A 25695-nucleotide genomic window follows, 5' to 3' on the forward strand; every position below is an offset into this window, starting at 1 on the left:
CCGGTGCAGCCGCGCGCCTGCCGTTACAGCGCGGGGCCCGCGCCCACGTGCGCGCGGCGCGCCGGCCCGCGCTGCCGGACCCGCCGCCAGGGGCCGCCATGCCGTGCCCGCTCGCGTCCCGGCCGGCCCCGCCTCCTCCGCGCCGATTGGCTGCCTACGGCCGTCATCAGACGGTGATTGGCCGGCGGCAGCGCCCGCAGCGCAGGGTGCGCTCGGAGGCCGCAGGTGAGCGGAGCGAAATGGCGGCGCCTGGCGTGGCGCCCCCTGCTGCCGCCGGGGGGGCAGGGGCGGCCGAGGGGCCAGGGCCGGGCCGGGTCGGGAAGCGAAGCGAAGCCAAGCGCAAGGCGGGGAGGGGTAGGGCGGCCGACCGCGCCGCTGCTGGGCCCTGTGTCGGCGGCTGTCGGGGAGCGCCAGGTGGGCAGCAGCGGCGGCGCCACGGCGAGGCACGGCCCGCTCCCGTGCCGCCCCCGCGGCTCGCCGCCGCTCGCCTGTGCCGGCCGGGCCCGGGGTCCGGCCTCCCGCGGCGCGGGAGCTCCGCCCGGCTGGCGCAGCGGCGGGCGAGGCTCGGCCAGGCCGCTCGGGGCCTGTGCGTGCCGCCGGGTGCCGGTGCCCGCCCGCCCTCCGGGCAGCGCCGCCTCGCCCTTGGCGGGCTGCTTGAGGGCGCGCCGCCGGCCCGGCCGGTCCTGGCCCTGCCTGTGCCTCTGCCCCGCTCTCCGGGGCCGCTGGCTCTCCCGAGCCCGGCGGGCCGGTGTTTGGAAGCCCCCACGCTGTGCGCGGGGTGGAGCGGCAGCGGCCCCCCAGTAAACCCTCAGTGACAGCGGCCGTGGCCCACGGAGGAGTTCCGTGCTGAGGAGTTGGCTCAGTGCTGCGTTACGAGCAGTGTCGGACGGGGGTCTCTCCGCCTGCGCGCACCCCGCGCGGTGCAGCGGGGCTGCCGCGATGCTCCGCTCCGCTCCGCCCTCCGCGCTGCCGCTCTCGCGGCGCTCGGCCCCCGACAGCGCTGCTGCCGCTGCAGCCTCCGCCTGAGAGCGCCGCGAGCGCCTGTGGTACCGCAACAGAGGGATTTCTCTGATACGCCATGTCCTAATAATTTTAATTATTAACCCCAGAATAGGTGATGTTGCTGTGCTGAAGCAGTTAAGCGCCCATGAGAGGAGCACAGCTTTCACCATTTTAAAGTATGGAATTAACCTTGATGCACACAGCCCTTGTAGCAGTGGAAGTAACTCTCCGTGTGTCACTGGTCATGCAGAAGTGTGTTAGTGGTCATGCTTGCAAAGGTACATCACTGCTCAGGGCCTAAGCTTTCAGGGTTGTTTTTTTTGGACTGGTTGGTTGGTTGTAGGGCCACCAGCGGTTTCAGATAGTTCTACAAGACATTGGCAGCATAAGTGTTTTAAAATGCCAGCTGTGTGTATTTTTAGAAGTCGTGATCCTGCCTGCACTTGACCTGGCTTGGCTGGGCTGTGGGTCTCTAAGTTGGATCATGCTTGCAGGCTTTCTGCTTGCTGGGGTAATCCCAAATTCCCGCCACTGGCTATATAAGCCTTGCTCCTGTCCGTCAGCCCGGCACTACAGAGACTGCACCTGCATCTGCACCTTTTGTTTAAAAACTGAAATTAAACAAAACCCTGACATGCAAGCCCACTCTTTGGTTGGTTAATGCCTCACTGAGTACAAACTTAATGCAAGAGCTAATCACATCTTCACACCTTAAATGCCTGGTACCTCAGAAGGAGGGCGTGAAGAATTTCTTTACTTTGTGAGCACCCTTATCTGAACAGCACCAGAATGATATGCTGGGAAACCGGAAAACCATTTCCTATGTAGTTTCTTATCTCTAATACAGGGCAATCTAGGGAGCTGAAACAGTCCCAGGCCATCAGAGATAAGGACTGTGGCTCCATTTAGGGTTGTGTGTCAGCAGATTTGGATTGCTGCTGGGGTAATTTTGGTAACCTTTGGTATGACTGTGCAGCAGATCACAGCTGCCCCTCCTGGAAGTGCAGCAGGAAAGTCTTCAGCTGCAGTGGCTGGCATGTACTTCCTGTATCTGCCAGGACTACCAAGCCTGAATATTCTGACTCGAAGCCAGAATGATCCTTACCTTTTGTGTGCATGTGCCAGAGCCACATAAAGTCCTCTTGTCTCCGTGGATGACACAGTCAGCAGCATTAACTCAACTCTGAATTTTCTTGCTGTGATTAGTGAGAGGTGAGGCCCATAGCACTCTCAGCAACTGTGAACTGGGCAAAATGTGTGGCTTCCATGAGCAGTTAGCTCAGCAGTCAGCAGGGACAGAACCATCAGCATGCTGTGGTTGGTGTGGAAAGTGTGGGCTGTGTGCTGTGCAGGAGCCTGCAAGGGTCCCATGATGGCAATTGCCACCCTCCTAGCATATGAGCTCCGTGCCAGTTCAACACTAGAGCTGGCTCAGGTGTGGTGGGCAAACTTCCTGTCACTGACCTTAGATACCATAAGAGAACTACACTTGCCTGTGTCCACTTAAGAGAAACAGTCTGAGTTTTTAATGCCTTAGTTACGGCTGTAGCTAAAAGTTCTGTTCATCAAGAGTCTGTAGTTGCTTGGTGTAAGTTTATGGTAAGGGATCTGCTTTTAAGAAAAACTAGAAGAAGGTTCTGGCTAACCCTCGCCCCACACCTGAAATCATGAGGCTTTCCTTATTAAAATCATGGGCACACCTGTGCTATCAGTGGCTGTCAGCTTCAGTGAGGCTCTGAGTTTTTACCTCATGTAAATGTGGTGTGTCATGGCCTTAAAACAGAGCTATAGAGCAAGGAAGAGGCTTTGTCTCTGGAATAGGAGGAGGAAAATAGAGAAGTTACTGCTTTCTGAGTTCTTGGGGCAAAGGTTTTCCTGTTGCTTATCTGCTTTTTTTCTAGGAGGGAGGGGAGAGTAAGGGATTGGAGAAAATAACCCTCCTCCTCCTTTTGCATGGTTTGCTTCACTTCATTAAATCATCAGCCTTCCAGCTGATAGTACCGCTGCTAAGGGTTCATTCTGCACTGATGTGCTGAAGCAGCAGGACACAGGCATGAAAATGGTTCCTGAGTATGTTGGGAATGCTACTCTTGTCCTCCTCTGGAGATAGCAGGGCTATGTGGAGTGCACAGTAAATACCTCTACAGCCTGGTCTGCCAGCACTGTTTCTCCCATTAGGAACAGTGGCAGCGAGCACTGGTGGTGAGTATCAGCTCTGACTCGTGCTGACTGAAACATTTCAGTGCCAGATGTGTGCTGTGCTTGGAGGATTTTGTGGCAGTAGCAGCAGCACTGGGCTTGGTGCATGGGACTGAAGTGGAGGAGATCATCCTTGGTGTGGTATGTACAAAGTCCAGGCTTGCTGTGTCCCCTGTGTGGTTTCTGTTGGATTGATGTCCACTCCCCCAGTGGATCCTTATGCAGGAGGAATGCTTTTGGCTACTTTATAAGGAAAAGCACAGTGAAAGACACCTGCTCCATGCTGTGGGTGGAGCTTAGGTCAATGGTGAGCAGCTGTGTCCTTGGCGTGTACAGGTCAGTTGAATGGTGTATTCAGACTCTGTCCCCTCTGAGGCAGGCACTGCTGCTCTTGTAGGTGACAGTGGAGGACATGATTCTTTCCTGGCATTTCTAACTCAGCATATATTCAGCAGCTGGTCAAGGGAGGTGATTGTTCCACTCTGCATTGGTCACAGCACTAAGCCTGTCTAAGTTCAAGAAGCCTGTGGACAGTGCTCTCGGGCACACGGTGGGGTTCTTGGGATGTCTGTACAGGGCCAGGAGCTGGACTCGATGGATTCCAACTTGGTGTATTCTGTGATTCTATGCCAGCTTGCAAATCCAGATATCCTGACCTGCTTCCCAAACTGTTGCTGATGCTCCCTCTCTGTCCTCTCTCCTTGCCATAGAGTTTTCACTTGTATTTCCTCCCTGCAAACTCCTGCACCTCTCAAACTGTTCTCTCTGTTGCTGTAGGTCTTCTCGAGCTGAAAGGATGAAAATTGGCAATTGGAAAATCACTGTCACTGACCTGAGATTTATCCTGACTTCTGGAGTCCCAGTTGATGTTGTTGGGCATATGAGTCTGCAAGAGTGTCCCTGTCCATGATTTAGACAGCGGTTGGACATGCATCACTGTAAGGGTTACATGATTTCAGTGCTGGTGCTGACACTTTCCTAGTGCAAGGGGCTTAATTGCAAAATGGAGCTGCTTATCTAAAATGATCCAGAATTCCGGATCCTCTCCCACCTTGAGTGTTCCCTCTTTTTGTGCTAGGCAGCACTATCCCTGGGTTCCCTCATGCTGGATCAATCCCTGCCCTCCCCACCATCATTTGCTTCCATTAAGCAGCTGGCCCTGGGGTCGCCTGCATCTGACCTCTCTCCCTTTTGCACCCTGTAATTCCAGAGCGGGATGGTCGGCCACCAAAGCTGCAATGTCGTCCCTGACGACCTCCAGTGAGGGAGAGAACTCTGCTCCCAGGTTTGTTGTTGGTTCCAGAGACGATGAGACAGAATTTCTGGGATCAAACATGAAGACAGACGAAACTGATTTCTTTGAAGATGATGAAGAGGAGGAGTCGGTAAGGAGGTCCCAGCATTCTGGGCTGCAGCACCTGTGTGGAATCCCTGGTCTCAGCCAGGTTTTGCATGGTTACTGCTGGGGCTGCAGGTAGTTGGGACTGCGGGGGACACAGCACCTGGCTGAATGGCACAGCCATGGGACACAGCAGTGGCATTTAACAGGACATGTTACATCATGCTGCTGTACTCACTGTCCCAGGAAATCCAGCTTTTTTGCTTGCAGATCTGATTCAGGAAAACTGGTGGATTTCTTTGTTCTAGAGACTTAACCTGACACTCCTGTAAGTCTTTCTGTTTCACCAGAGAATTTTTTTGGGAAAACTCTGGTACCTGTGAAAAGGGGCAAAGGTGTCTCTGCAGAGAGGAAACATTCATTTTTTTCTGTAACCTCCAGGAACAGGATGCAGAAAAAATTATCTCCAGCTCCTGACTGCTTTTGGCCCCTATTCAGTGTTACATTAAATGCCACTAAACTGATCCCTGTCTTTTCCTCTGTCAGCCTCCAGAACGGCAGATCGTAGTGGGAATCTGTGCCATGACCAAAAAGTCCAAGTCAAAGCCCATGACACAGATTCTGGAACGTCTGTGCAAGTTTGAGTACATCACAGTGGTGATCATGGGGGAAGATGTTATTCTGAACGAACCGGTAGAAAACTGGCCCTCTTGTGACTGCCTGATATCCTTCCACTCCAAAGGTAACACATCTCTAGCAGTCCTTAGCCTGCCTCAGCTGTGAGCAAGGGAGTTTCCTTTCAGCCTTCTCCTCTGTCCTCACCCTGTATTTCAGGATTCCCCCTGGATAAGGCAGTTGCTTATGCCAAGCTGTGCAAACCATTTCTGATCAACGACCTTGATATGCAGTATTACATCCAGGACAGGTGGGTGTCTGTGAGCCACTAAAGCCCCTTTCCTCTTCCTCTGATTCTTCTCAGCATGCTGCGGAATGTTAATTTTTCTGGTCACAAAGGAGTGAGATGAGGAGGAAGGGGACCTTAGCAGTGGCTTTTTGGGTTTCTCCAAAGCATGGAGGGGAATGGCTTTGAGGGTAAAACCATTGAGACCATGTAAAATCATGCTTTGTTTTCTGGTGTAAATGTCTTGTGAGGAGTAGCTGGGATGTAGGGAGTGAAAGAGTTCTCACAGAACAAGGCTGCCACGACTAAAGCAAAAAGACTAGTCTCTAAGCAGGAGAGCCAAGTGGTGAGATGGGGCTCTGGGTCAGACATTGGGAGCAAGGCTGGGTCAGAATCTGTGGAACCTGTGAGGTTTCTCAGTCTTCTGTTGGTAGAGGCCACCAGCAGCCACGTACTTGAGCCCTTATACCCAGGCTGCTTTGGCTATATGTGAGTAGGGCTCCTAACAGTTCCTAAACCTCCTGCCCTGTCTTTGGGGTGGTGAGCAGTGTTATGTGGGTGCTGGCAGGCATCCCAGGGTGTAACTAGCGAAAGAACTGGGGTTTGCCCCTTGGCACAAGATGAAAGAAGGGTCCTGCCACTTCTGCCAGGCCTGAGCATTGGACAGCTTGGCGTGACAGGGCACTCGCCAAGAGGGTGGGTCTGGGCAGGTGGTGTGTACTGGGTGCACTGCTGTGCTTTGGGCACATGCTAATAATTGAGTGTCCATGTCTAGGCCAGATAAAGATTTACTCTGGGGCATCTGTGTCCAGAGCAGGACTGAGGCAAACCCTATAGCCCATAGGACTCGTCCAGAGAGCATATGCTGAGAAGTATCTGTCTTGATGCTTTTTGTGTTCATCTGTCTGTGTTCTTCATCAGTGGGAGTGAAGTCTTTCCCTTGGTGTGTACTGAGGACCTTCTGAACTCTTCTGACACTGCTTCTGTCCTCTACAGGCGTGAAGTGTATCGGATCCTTCAAGAAGAGGGAATAGACCTGCCCCGCTATGCTGTGCTCAATCGAGATCCTGACAGACCAGAAGGTCAGTGTCCAACTTCTACTGAAAGCCATTTCCCCAGGCTCTGCTATTTAAGATAGTCTGCAGAGGACAGATACTGGCAGTCACCTCAAAGAGGCCTGACTCATAAGTCTCTCAGGTTTTTTCGTGGGCAAAGGTCCCAGCAGCAAAACCGACTGATGGGCCTGGAAGGGGCTGTGTCTCTGCACTAGGGCTGTCTCACCTTTCCTGATGTGCTGCTGCTGTGCTCTGTCTTCAGAGTGCAACTTGGTGGAAGGAGAGGACCATGTGGAGGTAAACGGAGCTGTGTTCCCAAAGCCATTTGTAGAGAAGCCAGTCAGTGCTGAAGACCACAATGTGTATATTTACTACCCGACATCAGCAGGCGGGGGCAGCCAGCGGCTCTTCCGTAAGGTGAGGAGGGGTCTCCAGAGCTGTGTTGGAACCAACACATCTGAGACTCATGAGGCTTCAGGAAGGAGTGTTGGGACAGGTGAAGGGAAAGCAAGGTTTTGTGTTGGGGAAGTTTAGACCTTCTTAGAACTTTTAGTTCAACCGCATCTGCCTGGGAGCCACAGAAGCACATATTTTAGTGGTAGTGCTGACTTCACCTTCCCCATCCTCTTGGTGACCGTTGTCCTGTAGTCACGGAGCACTGTGTCCCTTTCTGAATTTCATGCTGATTTCTCCTGGGTTTATCAAGATGAATTTTTCAAAAAACCTGCATTCCTGTCATTTAACATCATTCTTGCCCTTCCCATTTAGTGTAGCTTGCACATGTGATAAAAGCAGTATTTATTCCTAGATTTCACAGGAAATCTGCCCTTGTTCACGTTCCCCCACTTTTCCAGTGAACAGTTATAGCTGTGATATATCTTTTTTTCAATCAGTTACACATCTGACATGAATAAACCTAAAATGATTGTTCTCTTAGGTAAGATACAGGTATGCCTCTTGAGGTTGTATCCAAAGCCTTACTAAAAATGAAAACAGCATCATCCTTGATGTCGATAAAATCATGGTCCTAGAAAGAAATTAAATTGGTTGGATTATCACCTGTCATAATTTATTTTCATTTACGTATTAGTTAGGCTCCTTACTTTGAAGGTATTTTTTCACTTTTTTTTGGTTTCACATCCTTGAAGTGATTGGAGACAAATTAATGGTCTATAATAGCTTTTCTCCTCTTTATAGCCTGGAAAATTATATACCTGCTGCCTGCATTTTGGTCTCTTTTGTCCTCCATAACTAAGTGTGCTGTAGTGTCTGGGGGCCCTGAGATGCTAATCTATTAAGTCTGCTAGATTCTCTATGTATGGGATGAAACTTGCACTTTTCTGCTTCCATCTAAGAAAAGGATGCCCGTGCTCTTCCCTGAGGTGTTTATTCTGTGCTTTCAGATTGGCAGCCGGAGCAGTGTGTACTCCCCAGAGAGCAGTGTGAGGAAGACAGGCTCCTACATTTATGAGGAGTTCATGCCTACGGATGGCACTGATGTGAAGGTAAGGAAAAGCCTGGAATGGTGCCTTCCTTTGTCAGGCCTGGGGGAGCTGAAAGTTCAGCAGTTCTGCTTAGTCCTCCTTAGGCTCTGGAATGTGCTTTGTTTAAGCTTTGAGGTGCTGACTGCGCAGTTTCAGCCCCAAAGTGGGGAGCAGGTGCTCTGTAGATCACACCAGGAGGAATGTGTGAGACCATCTCATCTCCTTTTCTGTGTCTGCAGCAGAAATACTTTGTGGAAGCTGCAGTTTGTCTTGGTGGCCGTGTCAGGTGTGCTCACTCTGATTCCAGGTGTACACTGTTGGGCCGGACTATGCCCATGCAGAGGCTCGCAAATCCCCTGCTTTGGATGGGAAGGTGGAACGGGACAGCGAAGGGAAGGAAATTCGTTACCCAGTCATGCTGACTGCCATGGAGAAACTCGTTGCCCGTAAAGTCTGCGTAGCCTTTAAGGTCTGTATTTTCTTTCCTGTGCAAGCAGGACTCCACAAATGTCTGATATGTGTCAGGGCTGGTGTTAAAACTTGTCATCCTGGCATGTCTCAGGCATGGCAATCCTCCATGCTTGATGCCAGTTGTTGGTCCTGCTGGCTGTGGCACTTTGCTGGGCAGAGGTGACTGGGAAGACAAGAGAGCCTGCAGCAAATGCCCTCTGGGCTGGTCAATGCCTGGTGTCCACACACATCTGAGCATTTAACACTGGATCCTGAGCATGCTGCTCTCTATCTGACTTGTGCTCATCCTGTCTTAACTGTGTCAGTGGAGGAAGCACTGGACTCCTTGTTCCTGCTCCACTGCAACTGGCACCCCATGCAGTTGAGCTGATGCAGATTTAGTCTCTTTTCTACCTTGTAGCCTTTTCTGTTTAGTGATGGGTGTCTTTGCCTGCAGCACTTCTTGTCTGTGCTTGTCAGTCAGGTTCAAAATTATTGGATTTGAAAGGAAGAGCAGGATATCCAGGAGCTGCTCTGTTTCAGGTGTTTAGAGCTCTGGGAGGTCAGGGGTTGGCCCTGGTGGGTTTGTCTGGGGGTTTGTGGTTAGGGCCTTTGGTTCAGCAGTAAGGGGTAAAGATCTGACTAATGGCATGTCTTCACACTTGTTCTAGGCTTGTGAGGTGGGCATGGAGTGGAGGATGGCTGTAGCATCAGCAGAGCTGAACTGGGCAGTGTTGGCTGGGTCTGTGTATGCCCCTCTGGCAGGGTCGCTGCTGTCCCCCACTGCTTCCTGCCTGCGTGTCCATGTCCCAAATCCTCTGCTTCCTCCTGCAGCAAACCGTGTGTGGGTTCGACCTCCTGCGGGCCAACGGCCACTCCTTTGTCTGTGATGTGAACGGCTTCAGCTTTGTGAAGAACTCCATGAAGTATTATGATGACTGTGCCAAAATCCTTGGGTATGAGCAATCTGAGCTTTGATAAGGTGGTAAAGTAACTCACAGCAAAGTAAAATGAAATGTGGAGTCTTGGTCAGTATGTCAGAGAAGTCTGCAAGTGGTTCATGTGAGTCATTTGCTGAGCAGGTGGAAGCTTGGCTTTGGAGGAACGGGTTATTTTCAAGCCCTGGAGGTCCTGCCTGCATTGGCAGGAGCTGTCTTTGTCTACAGCTAGATGTATTTTCCAGGACTTTTCATTGCATGCTGAGCCCAGTTGTGGTATTGGTGATGTGGGGGAAACTGGTACCCCTTTGGGGTGCCCTAACTAGCCCCAAAGGTAGTTAGGGGTGTGATAGGTGTCTCTGCAATGAAAGCGAGGGGAAATTCTGTGGCTTTCTTCACATTTTTCAGCAGGACTGCTAAGGAGGAGGTAGAGAACCAAGGGAATGGATTTTCTTGTAAGTGTTGTATTTTGATTTCTTCCAGAAATATAATCATGAGGGAGTTGGCTCCCCAGTTTCATATCCCCTGGTCCATCCCAACAGAAGCAGAAGACATCCCCATTGTCCCCACTACTTCAGGCACCATGTGAGTACCTGTCATCCTCTCAAAAGGATGCCAGTGATGTGGCTGTGTGAGGGATAAAGTGTGAAAAACCCTGTCCAAAGGACTGACACCACTAGCAGCATGGCATCCTCCAGCTGCTCTGCTGCTTGCAACCCTGAAATGCCTGTGGAAAGGCTTAGCTATGCACCTGGAAGTTGTGACAGGTTGGAGATTAGTTGTAGATTTGGTGAATCCAGATGAGCAGTAAATTAAGAAATTATAGAAACTGCTTACATGGCTTTCAGAGATCCAAATTCTTCATCAGGACAGGAAACAGATCAGGACAGATGCTGTAGCTGGCTGCTACTTGGAGAAATGCACGTTGAGCTACCAGTGAAATAGGTGAAAACACTTAGCTGAAATATTCATCATTACCCACATGCTTGGCAGCCCCTCATTTGATACCTTTGGCATTGCTAGTTTTCTAGCACATAAGGCTAAAAGATCAAAGGCAAAAGTTTCTTTGTGATCCTCAGCATACTTGTACACTGGTATGAAACCACTCAACTTAGTAGTGTCTGCAGAACTCTGGCTCCCTCTGCAGCTGTGGCACTTGTGTCTGGTTTAGTCTGGGAGAAATTCTACCCTTGCTGAGGAAAGCAGGTGTCAGAAGAATGGAAATGAGAGAACAATGGGAAGCTACTTCCTGGTGGGAGTTCTGGACTGTAAGGGCACATTTGTCATCTTTATCTTGTGTTTGCCCAGGATGGAGCTTCGCTGTGTTATTGCAGTCATCCGTCATGGAGATCGCACCCCGAAGCAGAAGATGAAGATGGAAGTGAAACATCCCCGGTAAGAGCCAAGGGAAGAAGGTGCTGTGCTCCTGGGGAGGGATGAGGGCCTGTTCTCTAGACCAGAAGGGCTGAGTGCATAGGAGGCAATATTTTTCCTGGCCCATCCAAGCAAATGCTTTCTGACCAGTTGAGAGAGCCCCCTTTCCCCTCAAGGATCCTGACACCTTCTGTGTGAACACTGGAAGGGAGAGTGAAGGTGTGGTAGGTACTGAAATGGGAAGTGCCCCACTAAATGGGAAGCTAGTATCTGCTTACTGGTTGTGTTTTGAAAAACACTTGTTTTTTCAGAATTTCTGAAGCACAGGGAAGAGCCAGCAGCCTGCAGGTTCTCCCTGAAGAATAGAGACTGAATGCACATGTGGGAATGACCCTCCTTGTATTATTGAAATAGCAGAAAATGGATCAGCATTCTTTTTTGTCTGTTCAGGTTCTTTGAATTATTTGAGAAATATGATGGTTACAAGACAGGGAAGTTGAAGTTGAAGAAACCAGAGCAGCTCCAGGTGAGGAAGTACATTCTGGGGTTACTGTGTGGGATATGCAGGTAATACAGATCCTGGTGTGAGGCAATTCTTTGGGAGGGTGCAAACCTCCAAAAGGGCAACAGTCTGTCACATAGATGCTCTCTGTCTCATTCTGCACGCTGTGCACACAGCTGGGTGACAGCAGGAGAGCAGAACAGGAACTTGTGCAGCCTGATGCACACGCTGTAGGATGGAGATGCCCTGATGCGGCTTGCCCACCAGCTGTGGCTGCCTCTGGTGACAGATGGGTCCATGACAGGGAGTGGGGCAATTGGAGGTACCTGCTTGGTTCTCAGCAGGACTGTAATACAGCATGGGGATGAAGCAAACTGCAGTGTGAAAGATTGTCCTGCCTGAGCTGTGTCTTATGAAATGACATGCCTGTGAGGAGTGTCTGCATGGACCTGATTCTAGGTGAGGATGTTAGGAGGCCTTGCAGGAGTACATTGGTGGGTCTGAGGCAGAATTGCTCTCTGCTTTCCAACAGGAAGTGCTGGACATTGCACGGCAGCTTGTGGTGGAGCTGGGAACCCACAGTGATTGTGAAATTGAGGAGAGGAAATCCAAACTGGAGCAGCTGAAGAGTGTCTTGGAGATGTAAGCATTCCTATCTAGGGGCACTGTGGGTTTGCCTCAGGGCATGTGATACAGAAGCCAGCTGTGCTGCTGGTATCCTGGCCAGCTGGTGCCCAGAGATTGGGGTCTCCTCTGTCCTCTGTTAGTAACTGTACATGAAAGGCACCGTGTTCCTCACTTTCTCCTTGACATCAAAACCCTGCTGATCCTTCTCCCAAGTGTGTCTGGTGTTTGGCTAAATAACTTGAGACAAAACTGAGCTTTCTTTGCTGCAGGAGAGGAACTGGGGTCCTGGAGGGACCATGTTGATATGAAGCATTTTGATATAATTGGAATAAAACTGGTTTTAAATAAAGTTGTCCTGGTGCCAAAAGTTTAGCAAAAAGGAGCTTGGAAAACATGAAAAAGTGTTTGTGTTCTCTGAGGTTTTGTACAGTCAAAATAAAAATGTGGTGGTATTGACAACTTCTAAACAAAACAGGGTTCCTCTCAGGACTGCAGCTAGCTATGGCAGCCAGCATCTGTGTTCAGGACATCTCTGGAGTACAGAGGAGGACTTTTTGCTGTGATTCCCTCCTCTGCTGTTTTTGCTCATCAGAAACATGAGCATCTGTCAGAGTGTTTTTTTTTTCTGTGATCTCATCAACGCACTTGTTAAAGGTGTTGATAGAGTTTAAAGCCCTAGTGAGAAATGACAGTGTAGAGTGCTCTTGGTAGAAGAGCAAGGGAATGGATCTTTGAATTTGGTTTGAGGGAGCTGTTTGGCTTTTTGTGGGGGTCTATGCTGGGTCACAGGGAGGTGATAAAAATCATGTTCCATGGGTATGGGTGTTGTAGCAGAAAGTCTCTTGCTTGCTGTACTTCTACTGTGTACTGCCTTGGGGCCTCTGGGCAAAGGTTAGGTGGAGTTGATTTGTTTCATGTTTTTTTTCTCCATCCCTTATGACAGGTATGGACATTTTTCTGGCATTAACCGTAAGGTCCAGTTGACCTATCTGCCTCATGGACATCCAAAAGCTGCGAGTGAAGATGAAGGTAAGGAAACCTGATGGTGCTGCCTAAACCTGATCTTTAATCCCAGAGTTCAGGTGTGAGTGCAGCTGCCCTTACCTGTATAGGCTTCTGGACATGCAAGCAGAATTGGTGACCCATATCTTATCTTTGCTCACATCGTGGGAAGGATTGGAGGGATGCCAGTGCACCCTGCCTAGCTCTACAGGGCTTGCACTTCCAGTTTTGTGAATGTCAGCCTATACCTTGAAAAAGCAGTGACTCTGAATTTCCTACTTGCTGATTTATTTCCTGGGGAGTTTGGGTCAGGCTTGTGTTGAGAACATTCTGCAAGGTGCTGATGACAGCCTCTTCTTCCTCCCGTCCTCTCACTCTGCAGGCTCAGATATGAGCTCTGGTGTAGTGAATACCTCTTTGTCTCCTAGAAGCTCGCCGAGAGTCCTCCCCCTCCCTTCTCCTGGTGCTTAAGTGGGGTGGAGAGCTGACCCCAGCAGGAAGAGTCCAGGCTGAGGAGCTGGGGCGGGCCTTTCGCTGCATGTATCCTGGAGGCCAAGGTGAGTTTAGTGTGTAGCTGGAACTGTCTATTTTGGAGCAGCATGAAAGCTGCCTATGCAAGTGACTAATTCTCTACATAACTTTGTTACTACAATAAAGTTTGTTTGGCTAAACCAGTGTATTCAGCTGATAATTTTGCAGGTGTGAGAATATGAACTTTGAGTTGTCCTTGGCTGCAGGTGATTATGCTGGTTTCCCTGGCTGTGGCTTGCTCAGGCTGCACAGCACTTATCGCCATGATCTCAAGATCTACGCCTCGGACGAGGGGAGAGTTCAGATGACAGCAGCAGCTTTTGCAAAGGTCTTTCTTCTCTTTTGGGCATCCATTTGTTCTGCTTCATTACTCTTAAAATGTGCTGGTTCTAAAGGAAAACCTCTGGTGATGAGGAAAGAGTTTTCCTAGGCTCTTCCCCGTCTCTTTTGGGTGGACTGGGGTACGCTGTGCTAATAGCAGGTGTATGGGGCAGTACTGAACATCTGGTGTATCTGCACACACCTGTCACCCTTAGTGTCCTGTCCAGGACAGGACTCTCAGTCAGGAAGGAGTTATGTATGGATTATTGCTGGTGCTTGTTCTTAGAGCACACCAGATGTGCTGCTGAGTATTGATTGCCATAAAATGAATGTTTCTGGGGTGGCTGCCCAGCCAGAGGGGTCGTTCCTTGCCTGCTGAATTTAAAAGGGGAATGAAATGTCTTTGGTGCATTATGGGATGGAGGCTGGGGAGAAGACAGGTTCATTTGTAGCTAAAGCCAAGGGGAATCCTGTGGTGGCCTTAGCTGGTCTTTGGAGCATTCACTGCATTAACATTTTCCAGCAAACTGAGCTGCTTGATAGTTGAGCCTGCTCAACAGTTGCTTGGACAAATCTGGGTCTGCTGCAGGCAGAGTTATCCTTTGCTTGAACAGCTCTAGAACCATGCCAAAGTCATCTCTGACTGGAGGGGATGTTGCTGTAAAACTGCCCTTCAAGGACAGTTGAGATTTCACTTATGTTGCTTGAGTTTTGGCCATGAAACTACCAGAATTTTTGTTGCTTGGGTTGCACAGACCTGAAATCTTGTCCTGTGTGGTGTGGCTTTAGGGTCTGCTGGCCCTGGAAGGAGAGCTGACCCCCATCTTGGTGCAGATGGTGAAAAGTGCCAACATGAATGGTCTGCTGGACAGTGACAGTGATTCTCTTAGCAGCTGTCAGCACAGAGTGAAGGCACGATTGCATGAAATCATGCAGAAGGATGCTGAGTTCTGTGAAGAGGATTATGAAAAGGTAAAGCACCGGTGTGGCTTCATTGCTCCCTGTATCTGAGAGGGGAATAGCATTGCTGCAGTGGTTTGATGTGAAGTGTGTGGTATGTGAACAGTGGTTTGGTTAGTTTGAGATCAGTTCTGGTCAAAATGACAGGATATGTATGGAAGTGAGCAGGTTAATAGCCCTTGCCTTTCTTTGAGTGATAGTTCTCAGTGCTGCTCTGCTGTCCCCTTCCAAGACTGATCATGGTGCCTTTCTTTCCCTTCAGAATTCCCAGTTCATTTTGTTCTTGTGGGTATGCTAAAAGAGCTCCTGCATGCTGCTCAGATCAATCCCAGCTGCTGAGGGCAGGGAGTGTGCCTCACTGGACTCTAGATCCGTGCTCTATGCCCATGGGAACAGACCTTTTGGTTGCAAGCTGTTGTGTGTCCTGTCAGGTTCTGATAGCTGCAGAGTAGAGAGCATGGGCTGCATCCAGCACAGCAGGCTGTGAAAGCACTATTGCTGCTTCTCCAGCAAGTCCCAAAAATACTGTTTTTCCCAGGCTCTGAAATGTGATTATTGGACTGAAGTCCTTTTAGGAATATATTTATCATCTCAGAGAACTACTTAAAATGAAGCCCTTTGCTCAAGCACGGGAGCAAAATGAGACAAGAGTGGATATTGCAGGAGGAGGGAGGTCCGATCTGATGGGAGCAGTTGTTTGCTCCCTCTGAGTTGGATCCTGAAGAAGATTTTAAGACATGTCTGACTACTCCTAGGAATAGGCCAGCTTATTGTGCTCAGCTGGGAGCACAGCTTTTGTCCCAAGTCAGAAAGCAGTATGGCTGCAAAAGACAGACATTTTGCATTCCCTGTTTGTGAAGACTAAGTAATGTCTGCTGGAATCTTCTTTCAGCTAGCACCTACAGGCAGTGCTTCTCTGCTCAACTCCATGACCTTTATCCAGAACCCAGTTGAGGTCTGTAACCAGGTTTTCACCCTGATTGAGAATCTCACCTCCCAGATACGGAAACGTCTGGAAGACCCAAAATCTGCAGGTGAGCAACAGGACTGGAAAGAGTCTGGAAGAGATTAATTTATTCTTACATCTTAAGAGCTCCCAGTACCATTAAGGCTTATGTTTGTCCGTAGCAAAGAAACTGCGAAGTGTAATTCTGTATGTGCTATTGATGTGGAAAGCTGCACTTTCAGTTACTGTTAGAGAGCTGTAATGTAAAGGAAGTGATATGTGCATCTTGGTTTAGAGTAAACGTAAAGAGCAGCACTATAGCCTGGAGGGGTACGCCTGTGTTTTTTCAGGCATTTTCTGGAGACTATAAACAGCAAGTTTTTCAGTCACAGTTTGCTCATCTCAACTTTCCTAGTATCAGTGCAGAGGTTTTACAAAGGCATCTTGGGGGCCTGCCATGGGATCTATGGCAGACCTAAGCAACTAGGCTAATGGTTTCACTTTTGTCAAGCATTTCAGAGGTAGCCTGTTGCAGCAGGTTAAAACTCCTGCAACAGTTCCAGTGGCTTTTCCAGACTAGGATTCCTGTGGGTGACACAAGAATTGGAGCCCTTTCATGCTGGGAGAAGTCAGTCACAGCTGTCACTTGAAACCTCTGCAGCAATAACCAGGGTTCTATGATTCTGTGGTTCTAGGATGTGAATGTTGTTTGGTGTTCTCTGCTTTTTAGACCTGCAGCTGTACCACAGTGAGACTTTGGAACTGATGCTGCAGCGCTGGAGTAAGCTGGAGCGAGATTTCCGCATGAAGAATGGGCGCTATGACATCAGCAAGATCCCTGATATCTATGACTGCATCAAGTATGATGTACAGCACAACTGTGCACTGAAACTGGAAGGCACAACTGAACTCTTCAAGCTCTCCAAAGCCCTGGCAGATGTGATCATACCCCAGGTACAGCCTGTATGACAATGCCTGTGGTGCCAATTTCTGAGCCTTTGCCTTTGCATTTTGTCTTGATTCTCTTCCCCATTAACTGCCAAGGGAGCCTATCACAGTAGGGTGTTTCTCAGATCTGTCTCAGTGTTTATATGAGGCCAAAACCATTTATGACTTGAAATGTGGCAAGGCTGGGTTTCTGGTTGAGGATTCTGGCAGGGTCAGAGTAATGAGCAGCTGATGCAGCAGCTTTTCCATGTTTGTTGTAGTGCATCACAGCACAGCTCCAAGCTCTGTGTGTGTGCTACAGCAACATTCCATCCTCTCCACATGTTGGGTTGTGGAAGTGAAGGGAGATTTCTGTGTTGAAGTTCTGACAAGTTTGTTCTTGTCAAATTATGACTTTTTCAGTTTCCAATGTTGAGGTGCTTCTGACAAAGTTTAATTTATATGGGATGAGTTTCTACCAGCAAGGTCCAGCTGCCCCTGTAGAGCAGAAGTGGTCTAAACTTCTTCAGTGTTGCTGGTGATGTGCAGTCTGGCTGTTTTCAGCATAGCTCTGCAGTTTTTGTCTTTGCCAATAGCAGTTGTTGCTTTAATGTTCATGCTAGCTCAGGGTGTAAGTTTGCATGTCATGAGATCTGAGCTTCACTCATGGTCCTTGCGCCTCTCAACTGTTGGAGGATACTGATAGTCATGTCCAGACATAACTGGGGTTCTTGGAAGAGCCTCAGTCGTCTGCTACCCCCTGCAATAAGTGGGAAAAAAGAAGTGAAAAATGTTGAGTGACATTTCTCTTCTCGTCCTTGCTTAACCAGTGGTGCTGTGGACTGGGCTGTTGAAGATAAGTGGCCTATTATATGAGGATGTGGCAAAGAACCAGGGCTCAGGGTATCTGTTGTTTTGTTCCTGCAGGAATATGGGATTAATAAGGAGGAGAAACTGGAGATTGCTATTGGCTTTTGTCTTCCTCTCATTAAAAAGATCCAGCTGGACCTACAGAGAACTCATGAAGATGAGTCTGTCAACAAACTACATCCATTGTAAGGCTTGTGCTGCATGCTGCTGGCAGTGGGGAGGGCAGCTATGGAGTAGGGGGTGGTTCCCATGCCAGAAGAGTGTGCTGTTGTGGAAGAAGGTACTAAGCATACACTGAAGGAGCCTCCAGGAGGAAGGCATGTTGGTGCTCCCAGAACTAGAAAGCAGATGGAGAAGGCACATTGAGACTGCTGACCAGAAGCACAGGGCCACAAAGGCTTGTACCCATTGTAGCTGGATGGTGGTGCCTCATCCAGGCATTTCCCTGCACAGGGCCAGTGGAGAATGATGAGCTACCTACTGTGTGTCTCCATTAGGATTCCACAAAATTGTTGCTCCTGTGCCCAGTGCTCTCACTGTTTGTCCTGCCGCCTTTGACATTTCTCAGTGTGGGATGTGTCATTCCGTTAAGTGTACAGAAATGCTACTGTGTGATAGGTGGCAATTCATTGGCAGGTGAGTAACTGTGGGCTGGTTTTGGTTTAGGTACTCCAGAGGAGTTCTGTCGCCGGGTCGCCACGTTCGAACACGGCTGTACTTCACCAGTGAGAGCCACGTGCACTCCCTGCTCAGTATCTTCCGCTACGGGGGGCTTCTGGATGTAAGTGTCCCAGCAATGCTCACACAGTAAGCCTCCCTACTTTTTTCCAGTAGCCTTTTCCAAGGCAGATAGTGTATGTTTGTAGGTTGCCCCTTAAGCCAGCCCTGCCACAAATGCTGTGCATCAGTGGCATCTGGCCAGCTCCATCTCTGCTGTGTTTGCATGCTGCAGCTTCCTGCCTTCCTGGCATGTAGGAGGATTGTTCTTCCTCAGTGCCTCCCTTGCTTGCACAGAGACTTGTTTTCTCCAAGATCTGTCCTGCTAGTTTCAGGTGAGCAGACCACTTACTTGTTTAGGAGAGGAGCGGTATGAGGCAATGGGGATGAGTGAATTTCTTCCTTCCTGCTTCCTTCAACCCTTTATTTTAAGAGCTTGGTCCCGTATTTATAGTCTTTATATCAATTCTAAGTCAATAAAATCAGTTTTCTTATGGAGGAAGCGACTTGAGGTTGCAAATTCACAGGATGTGCTCTCTACCAGAGAGGCAGATGACACATTTTTAGGGATTAATTGATCCAACTCACCCTTCACTTGCTCTCTCTTCACCTGCTTCCTCAATGAATTGGTATGCAGATTGTTAGAAAAACTCTGCTTTAAAGAGGCTCTATGATTTACCTTCCAATTTTTAAGCATGGTCTGAAATGCCTTGAGAATTTGGGCTTGCTTAACAGGCATGATTTCTGGTGTCTGTGGCAGCTTAGCATATCTGTAGACAGTGATCAGAAAAGTGCCTCTAAATCACTCCCTGAACGAGATGCTCCCTTTTCCCTGACTCGAGTGCCCAAGGATGCTGTGTTGCCAGCACAGGGATACTGGGCTGCAGCTGGGTTCTTTGCAGTGGAGGGTTCAGTTCATGTCCATCAGTGTGGTGATTCGCTTCACAGCATCATGGGTGGCACTTCAGGTGTGACCATTTCCTGGCAGTGCTGGGAGGCAGTGAAGGGTGGGCTGTCCTGCTGTGCAGAGCCCAGGGGTTCGGCCTGTCTCCACATTTTTCATTCAGTGTCAGGTAACAGCATTTCACTTGGTCCCTTACTTAGCACAGGTTCACCCCTTGTGCTTGTTCTGTAGTTTGAGAATGGCTGTGTTTGGGGACCTGCTGTGGGCTCTGCTTGTCTCCAGTCAGCATGGCACAGCAGCTTGCAACTCACATCTGCACATGGGTGGCTTGGGCAGCTCTAGCATCCCTCTGTGCAGATGCTCCTCACTGCAAGCACCCCACCACATTGCAAGGTCATCTCTTCATGCAAATTAAGCAAGGTGCTTTTGTCCTGACAATGTTACCTTGTGGAGAGAGGAACTCTCTCAGTCCCATTTCACTGAATGCTGCAAGGTGTCTGCTGTTGCTTATCCCATGCGACTGTTTGTGTGTATATATCAGGAAAACAAAGACCAGCAGTGGAAGAGAGCCATGGACTATTTGAGTGCTATCTCAGAGCTGAACTACATGACCCAGATTGTTATCATGCTCTACGAGGACAACAACAAGGTGAGGGATAGAGCAGTAGGATACAATGCTTCCTGCTCCGTTGCAAGGCACAATCCTCAGAGATGAGTTCAGTTGGAAGTCTGTAACTTGAGCTCTTGCTGCTTGTGGACAAAGACAGATGGATCATCAACACAACTGCTAGTTTTTAGTTTATGTGGGAGGCAGTGAGCCAGTTCATGTTTGTTACATGTAAGCAGAATAAGCAGTAATTTTAGTAATTACTTAAGTAATTTTATACTTAAGTATAAATAATAAAGTATTAATTACTTAAGTTACTAAGTAACTTTAGTAATTACTTAGTAACTTAAGTAATTAATACTGACTATTTTAAAACATTTCCTGGTGCAAAATTATTTGCATTGCAAGTGAGCAGTAGGAAAATTAAATAAAATTGAGTGGCATTTGATTTGTGTTTTTGAAATATATCTAGAAAATATCCAGAAATTCCACATTCATAAACCATTTTTTTTTCCTGAAAATGTGCTGATATAGTTAGAGAAGTGTAAACTGGTATCTTTAGGAAGTAAAGAGAATCATTTAATGAACAGCTAGAATGTGGGAGCTGAGGGTGCTGGCTGTAGGTAGGTTTGCCACCAAACTGCATGTACTGATCATCAGACCTTGTGACTTGGGTCTGTGCTGCAGGAGGTTGTAGGGATGAGGGGAGCAGCCCCCCAACCCACACCTTATGGAGTTAGAGCCTTGTATTCACAGAGCTGGTGTGAACTTCTAATGTTAGAAGTGATGCTTGTCAAAAAACATGTGACTAGAACTCTCACAAGTGGTGTGGATGTGTCAGACAGCCAAGATGGGTTTATATCATTAGTGCCACATACTGTAAAAGCTCTGGCTTCCTTAAAAAAAAGGTTAATGGAAAATTATTATTAGAGGCAGTTGCTTAAATCTTGGACCAGCCTAACTGAAGGTCTGGGGGGGACCCAGTCTCCTCCTGTCTTGGCATATGCTGGGTTTGCAGCAGAAGTGGGTCAGAAGGAGCTGGGGTTTAAGGGTGTGTGTGTATATATAAATAGAGCCTGATTCTGTTATACTCCTCTGTGGCTGTTGTCCCAAAATAGCAACAGTCAGAATGCCTCAGCTGGGTGCTGATCAGGGCTGTCCTTTTGGATGGGACAAACCTGGAGCCATTCTGTTCATGCTTGTTGCCCCTGCTTTCCCTCCCAAGGATGAGCCTGGGATGTGTGCTGGCCAGCACAGCAGGGTGGGACCTTGGCCTGGGCTGATGCTAGGATTAACTGGGTTTGGTTCTTTACCTGTTCCCTGTGACATGTGTTCACAGGACCCCTCTTCAGAGGAGCGTTTCCATGTGGAGCTGCATTTCAGCCCTGGTGTCAAGGGCTGTGAGGAGGACAGGAACATACCCACGGGGTTTGGCTTTCGGCCGGCCTCAGCGGAGGTAAGCAGACACCTGGGCAGAGCTGCCAGCCCCAGGAGACACCTGGGCACTGTCCTGCTCTCTCTGGCCCTGCTGCAGAAGCCTCCTTGCTAGTGGGGCACACAGGGAGCTGGCATGTTGTGTCTCTGTCCCCTTTGGCTGGCTGCTGGGACTGTGAGTGCCTCCCGAGCTTGGCACAGCAGGAGATCCAAGCCTGGAGCTGGTGTGGGGCAGCGTGGGCAAAGGCCACGTGCCTGTAGACACGAGTGGAATGTTTCCTTATGGCAGAACGAGGACAAGAAGGCAGACCAAGGCAGCCTGGAGGACCTCTCGAACACGAAGGGCAGCGACGAGCCAGACCGTGCTCGGCAGAAGTCCCCGCAGCCCGCGGAGCCCGTCAGCGTCCAGCGAAGGTCACCTCTGGTCAGGAGCCGGAAAACGGGGTCCATGGAGGTAACCGTGCTCTCCGTGCCCTTCCTTGTTCTTGCAAAGGCCTTTTGCTTGGTTTTGGTTTCCTGGCATTTCTTTGAACATGCCAGAGTCTGAGTTGATTCTGGGAAAGGATCTGCGGAAGGCAGAGAGGGGTGTTGTGGAAGGCAGACCTCTGGAACTCCTCCTCACAGGCCAGAGGAACTGATGAAGAAAAGCAAGTGAGGAAATGCTTGAGAAACACAAACATTATTTGGATTACATGCTCTATAGAGGCACTGGTGTAGCCTGTATGAGATTACATGCAACCTCAGCACCTAGTTATGATGACATCTTGCCTTCTGTTAGGCTCCAGTCTTTGTCTTTCCCAAAGGCAGCTCCATGTTTCGCATTCCTCCATTCCATTTAAGATCTCATGCTGATCAGGGGTCCCTGCTCACTGGTGGATTCATCCAGGATGTTTAAGCCATCAGGGCTTAGAACTGTCCTATTCACTGATGTGGTGAAGTAGCAAAATTAATTTTACTGTTCTAACATCTCTCCTTCTGGCTGTTCTGTGTCACAAAGCAAGTGTCACAGTCAGCAGGTGACTGTTACCTTCAGAGTGCTCTGGAATTGTCCCTCTTTTCAGAGGGATTTCACAGGCATTTTTGCCATCAGTTTTCTGAACCAGAAAACAGCAGAGTTAGTACTAAGATATTTGTTAGCTGTCTTCCATCGGTGTATGTTTCTCACAATGTCACCTCTGCGTGCAGCACTTAGAGGCTCTTTGTGATAGGCACATACTAAGTTAAAGGAGATATGATTTCCTGCTGCTAAAGAAGGAAGGCTGTGTCCCAGGGATCACAGCAAGAGTCTCGGGAGAAAAGATGCTCATTACATGAGTCCCATCATACTTTACAAATCTCCATTGTTCCACAATCCAACAAAATCTTGAAATTACAGTTGAACATTCATTGTCACAATCCTAGCATGTGACTATCTTTGTGCTTCTTGAAAGTGGTGATTTTAAGGAAGAGATGTAAGTTTCTTTACCTTCAATTGATGTTTAAAGGCTTTTGATACCCGTGAGTAACTTGGAGCATGGTGCTGATTATTTACACTGTGTCTTTGCAGGTGCTGTCTGAATCTTCTTCTAAATCAGGAGGTTATCGCCTCTTCAGCACTTATTCCAGGCAGTCTTCTGAGATGAAGCAAAGTGGATTAGGTACTGTACCTGACCTGTAACCAGCCTACTCGCTTGTAACTCTATTTCTATGGGCATTGGTCTGTGTCCCCACATACACATCTGCCTTGAGTTCCTTGTATGCCTCTGTGTGTTTCATGTCTTCTCTCAGTGTTACTGTTGAGACCAGTGTAGAGACTGTCTAGTCAGTACCTTTTGTGTACAAACTTCTCCTTCAGCTGCTAGCAGCAGAAGATGGACTTTTCATCCTTTCCAGTACAGCAGCAACAGGGCAAACTGCCTACCTGCAGGCTTGCCTCTGCTTCTCTGTTGCTCTCATTTGTTACATTTCTCAACTTAGTAGGAAGAGATGATTTTAGGTGAGAACTAGTGTGCTTTCTGTTCTGCAAAACATCAGTTTATACGCAAAGCCGTTCTTCGTGTGAGACTGCTCCGTTTCTACCTTTGCTTGATAAAGATCTGTTGTATGGAACGAATGTGTCACATACAGAGTGTTTGATAGCTCTCTAATCGAGCTGAACTCCTTGGTCAGCCATTCTTCTTGGTAGCCAGTGGAAGAGAATATTTCAGAGCATTTGACAATCTCTGTCCTCGACTGTTCCATTCCATGTCATCCTAACCTAAACTTTGTCTGAACAGTTGAAATTCTTCCTGAAATATTTCTGCTAAAGCAAGATCTATTTTGAAACTGGAAAAGCTGTCTTTGCTGTCATGAGGTTCAGAGATGGCTGTGCAACCGGTGTCTTGAAGAGAGGAGGTGATAATGCCCAAGTCATGCCCACTTTCTTTAAACCCTCTTAGCATTATAGCACGGCTGCAGACTTGAAGCAGTTCTGACTCATCACTCTGTTATATGGACAACCTGCAGCCAAGAGACTTCTGAAAGGCCTGCTCATTTCTTTGCCACTTTTGGATGAGCAGTTTCTTTGGAATTTAATTCTTACGAAGGGAAAATAATTTTCTTCTGACTGGTTAGAAGGTATCCCTGGAGTCTGCCAGCTAATGTGTCCAGCCGGCTGGAAAAATCTAAATAGGAATGGCTGATGTATATTATTTTCATAAAGGGACAGTATCCTTGGCCATGGTAATTTTTGAATGTATTATTTCACTCATCTCTGCCTTTCCCTGTGCCACTGCGAGATTCAGTGAGCTGTGACAAACTGCTGTGCTTAGGCTTGAAGAAACCTGTGGCTATTTTGTAAGTCCATATGGATGAATATGGGAATTTCTGAAATGGCACATAGTCAAGGAGGTGCATCTGCCTGGAGAATTACTGAGTACATCAAATGGTACTGCAGACTGGTTTTACTGTTTGAATGTGCAACTACCAGAAGGCCTGGGCTCTGGAAAGCAGATGTTATAGCCCTTGGACTTTTGCAGGTTTTCGAGGAATGTCTGTTTTGGCAATAGAGAAGACCGCTGCTTTTCTACACCTTTGTACAGTACTACTCTTCCTTCACAACAAAATCTGAAATATGATCCTGTGGAGCTCTGCAGGGACAAAACCTTGAGTAGGAGCTGATAGATCTGATCTGTGACATAGACTCTAGCCCAGCCTTGGTTCTTCTCTGTAGAGTCTTGCAGGTACAGAAGGATTGAGCAGGAAAGACCTGTTGTACCACACCAGCTTGCACAACAATTGGTGATTAGAATATCTGTGTTTTAGAATATCTGTGAATTAGAATATCTGAATTAGAATATCTGAGGCCTGCTATGAAGAACCATGCCCCTTTACCTGTACAAGTCAAGCTCTTCAAGGAATCTTCCTGATTCCTTTCCTGCTTGTATTTAGAAATCTGGTTTTTGCCACTTTAGGATTTGAAATGTATTTTCTCTCTAAGAGATAATACAGAACTCTGGAAACTTGAACTTTGGCTTTAATACTTGTCTCAGCAGCTGGGGGGGGTTATGAGGGGGGTTAATCCAGACACTACCTGCTGTTTCTGAATTTTCTGAAGCTGAGCCTACCTCCTGTTGCCTGACCTTGTCAGTCAGTGCCTGGCTGTCATTATCTCTGGAAAATGGAATATCTGTCCTGGTGTAACCTCATATGTGTAGGCATGCAGGAGCAGGGAGCACGAGAGAGCTCCTACAATAGCTCTGCCCTGCTGCCATACCTTCCAGAATGGTGCCTCTACTGTAATTTAAAAAATTTAATTCCTCCTTTGAAAATGGGCGGCTGCAGCTTGCTTAGTCTGTGCTTTGGAGTGTGGCAGGTTTTTCTGGGCAGCATCAAGTGCACTGCTGTGGATTGTTTGCCATAGTGAATGTGCTTGTAGCTTGAAAAACCTAGGGATGTTTCACTGCCTTTCTTTGCTTACAAGAACCCTTCAAAATGGAGTAAAATCGCTGCTGGCTGTTTGAGCAGTAGAGGTGGTGCACTGCCAGTGGCACAAAGCCTTGTGCTGAGATTCCCAGAGAGAAACCAAGAATGACTATTTTTAAACATCTGACATACTGAATGAACATATGACAATTAAATGCACAGTAAATATCCAGCACGTACAGTAATTTCTAGCAAGTGTTGCTACATTTAAATCCAAATGGCCATTGTGTTCTTTAGGGGGTGTGTGTGTGTGTGTGTGGTTACTTTGGGTACAACGGTCATCTGGAGTTCACTGTAGACAATTGCTGTTGTCCATAAAGTCATCTTTGTAATTTTCTTCTGGCATAATGTCTCTGTCTGCAGCAGGAGAGCAGAAGCACTGGGGTATCCTTAGCTTAATCATTAACAGCACAAGGTTGCTCAAGATATACAGTCCTAAAAAGCTGATGTTCTATTTTTATCTGCCAGTAAATGAATCTGTTGGGTGGTTTTTGTTGTCGTTTGTTCTTAAACCATGGAAGAGCTATTAGGAGCATCATCCTGTCTGATGTGTTACAAAATTTCATTTTCATTCCAACAGATTCCAGTTCATGCTGAGTCAGCACTTTGCAATCAATTTAAGGCATTAGGAGGAAATTTTCTAAGGTTTGTGTATCAGTGACC

At 48.2% G+C, this 25695-nt stretch overlaps 1 protein-coding gene across 11 annotated transcripts in view; it reads left to right on the forward strand.

Annotated features, from left to right (window-relative positions):
- The first annotated feature begins 105 nt into the window (after positions 1-105).
- The window catches only part of PPIP5K1 (diphosphoinositol pentakisphosphate kinase 1), a 41717-nt gene continuing 16127 nt past the window's right edge, over positions 106-25695 (forward strand). For 6 of the 11 annotated variants that reach the window (XM_064389686.1, XM_064389692.1, XM_064389693.1 and 3 more), the window contains exons 1-26: positions 106-225; positions 3979-4139; positions 4412-4586; positions 5087-5282; positions 5375-5465; positions 6438-6523; positions 6759-6913; positions 7900-8001; positions 8288-8449; positions 9265-9386; positions 9852-9953; positions 10677-10763; positions 11193-11268; positions 11777-11886; positions 12815-12900; positions 13302-13430; positions 13611-13732; positions 14515-14697; positions 15578-15719; positions 16362-16585; positions 17486-17613; positions 18095-18209; positions 19591-19698; positions 20996-21112; positions 21380-21544; positions 22637-22727. In XM_064389686.1, the coding sequence (XP_064245756.1) occupies positions 4440-4586; positions 5087-5282; positions 5375-5465; positions 6438-6523; positions 6759-6913; positions 7900-8001; positions 8288-8449; positions 9265-9386; positions 9852-9953; positions 10677-10763; positions 11193-11268; positions 11777-11886; positions 12815-12900; positions 13302-13430; positions 13611-13732; positions 14515-14697; positions 15578-15719; positions 16362-16585; positions 17486-17613; positions 18095-18209; positions 19591-19698; positions 20996-21112; positions 21380-21544; positions 22637-22727 (3046 nt within the window). In that variant the 5' untranslated portion in view covers positions 106-225; positions 3979-4139; positions 4412-4439. The other 5 variants (XM_064389689.1, XM_064389696.1, XM_064389687.1 and 2 more) reach the window with 4 other exon arrangements.

This window comes from Passer domesticus, chromosome 14, assembly GCF_036417665.1.
Source record: "Passer domesticus isolate bPasDom1 chromosome 14, bPasDom1.hap1, whole genome shotgun sequence".
NCBI classification, from domain to species: Eukaryota; Metazoa; Chordata; class Aves; order Passeriformes; family Passeridae; genus Passer; species Passer domesticus.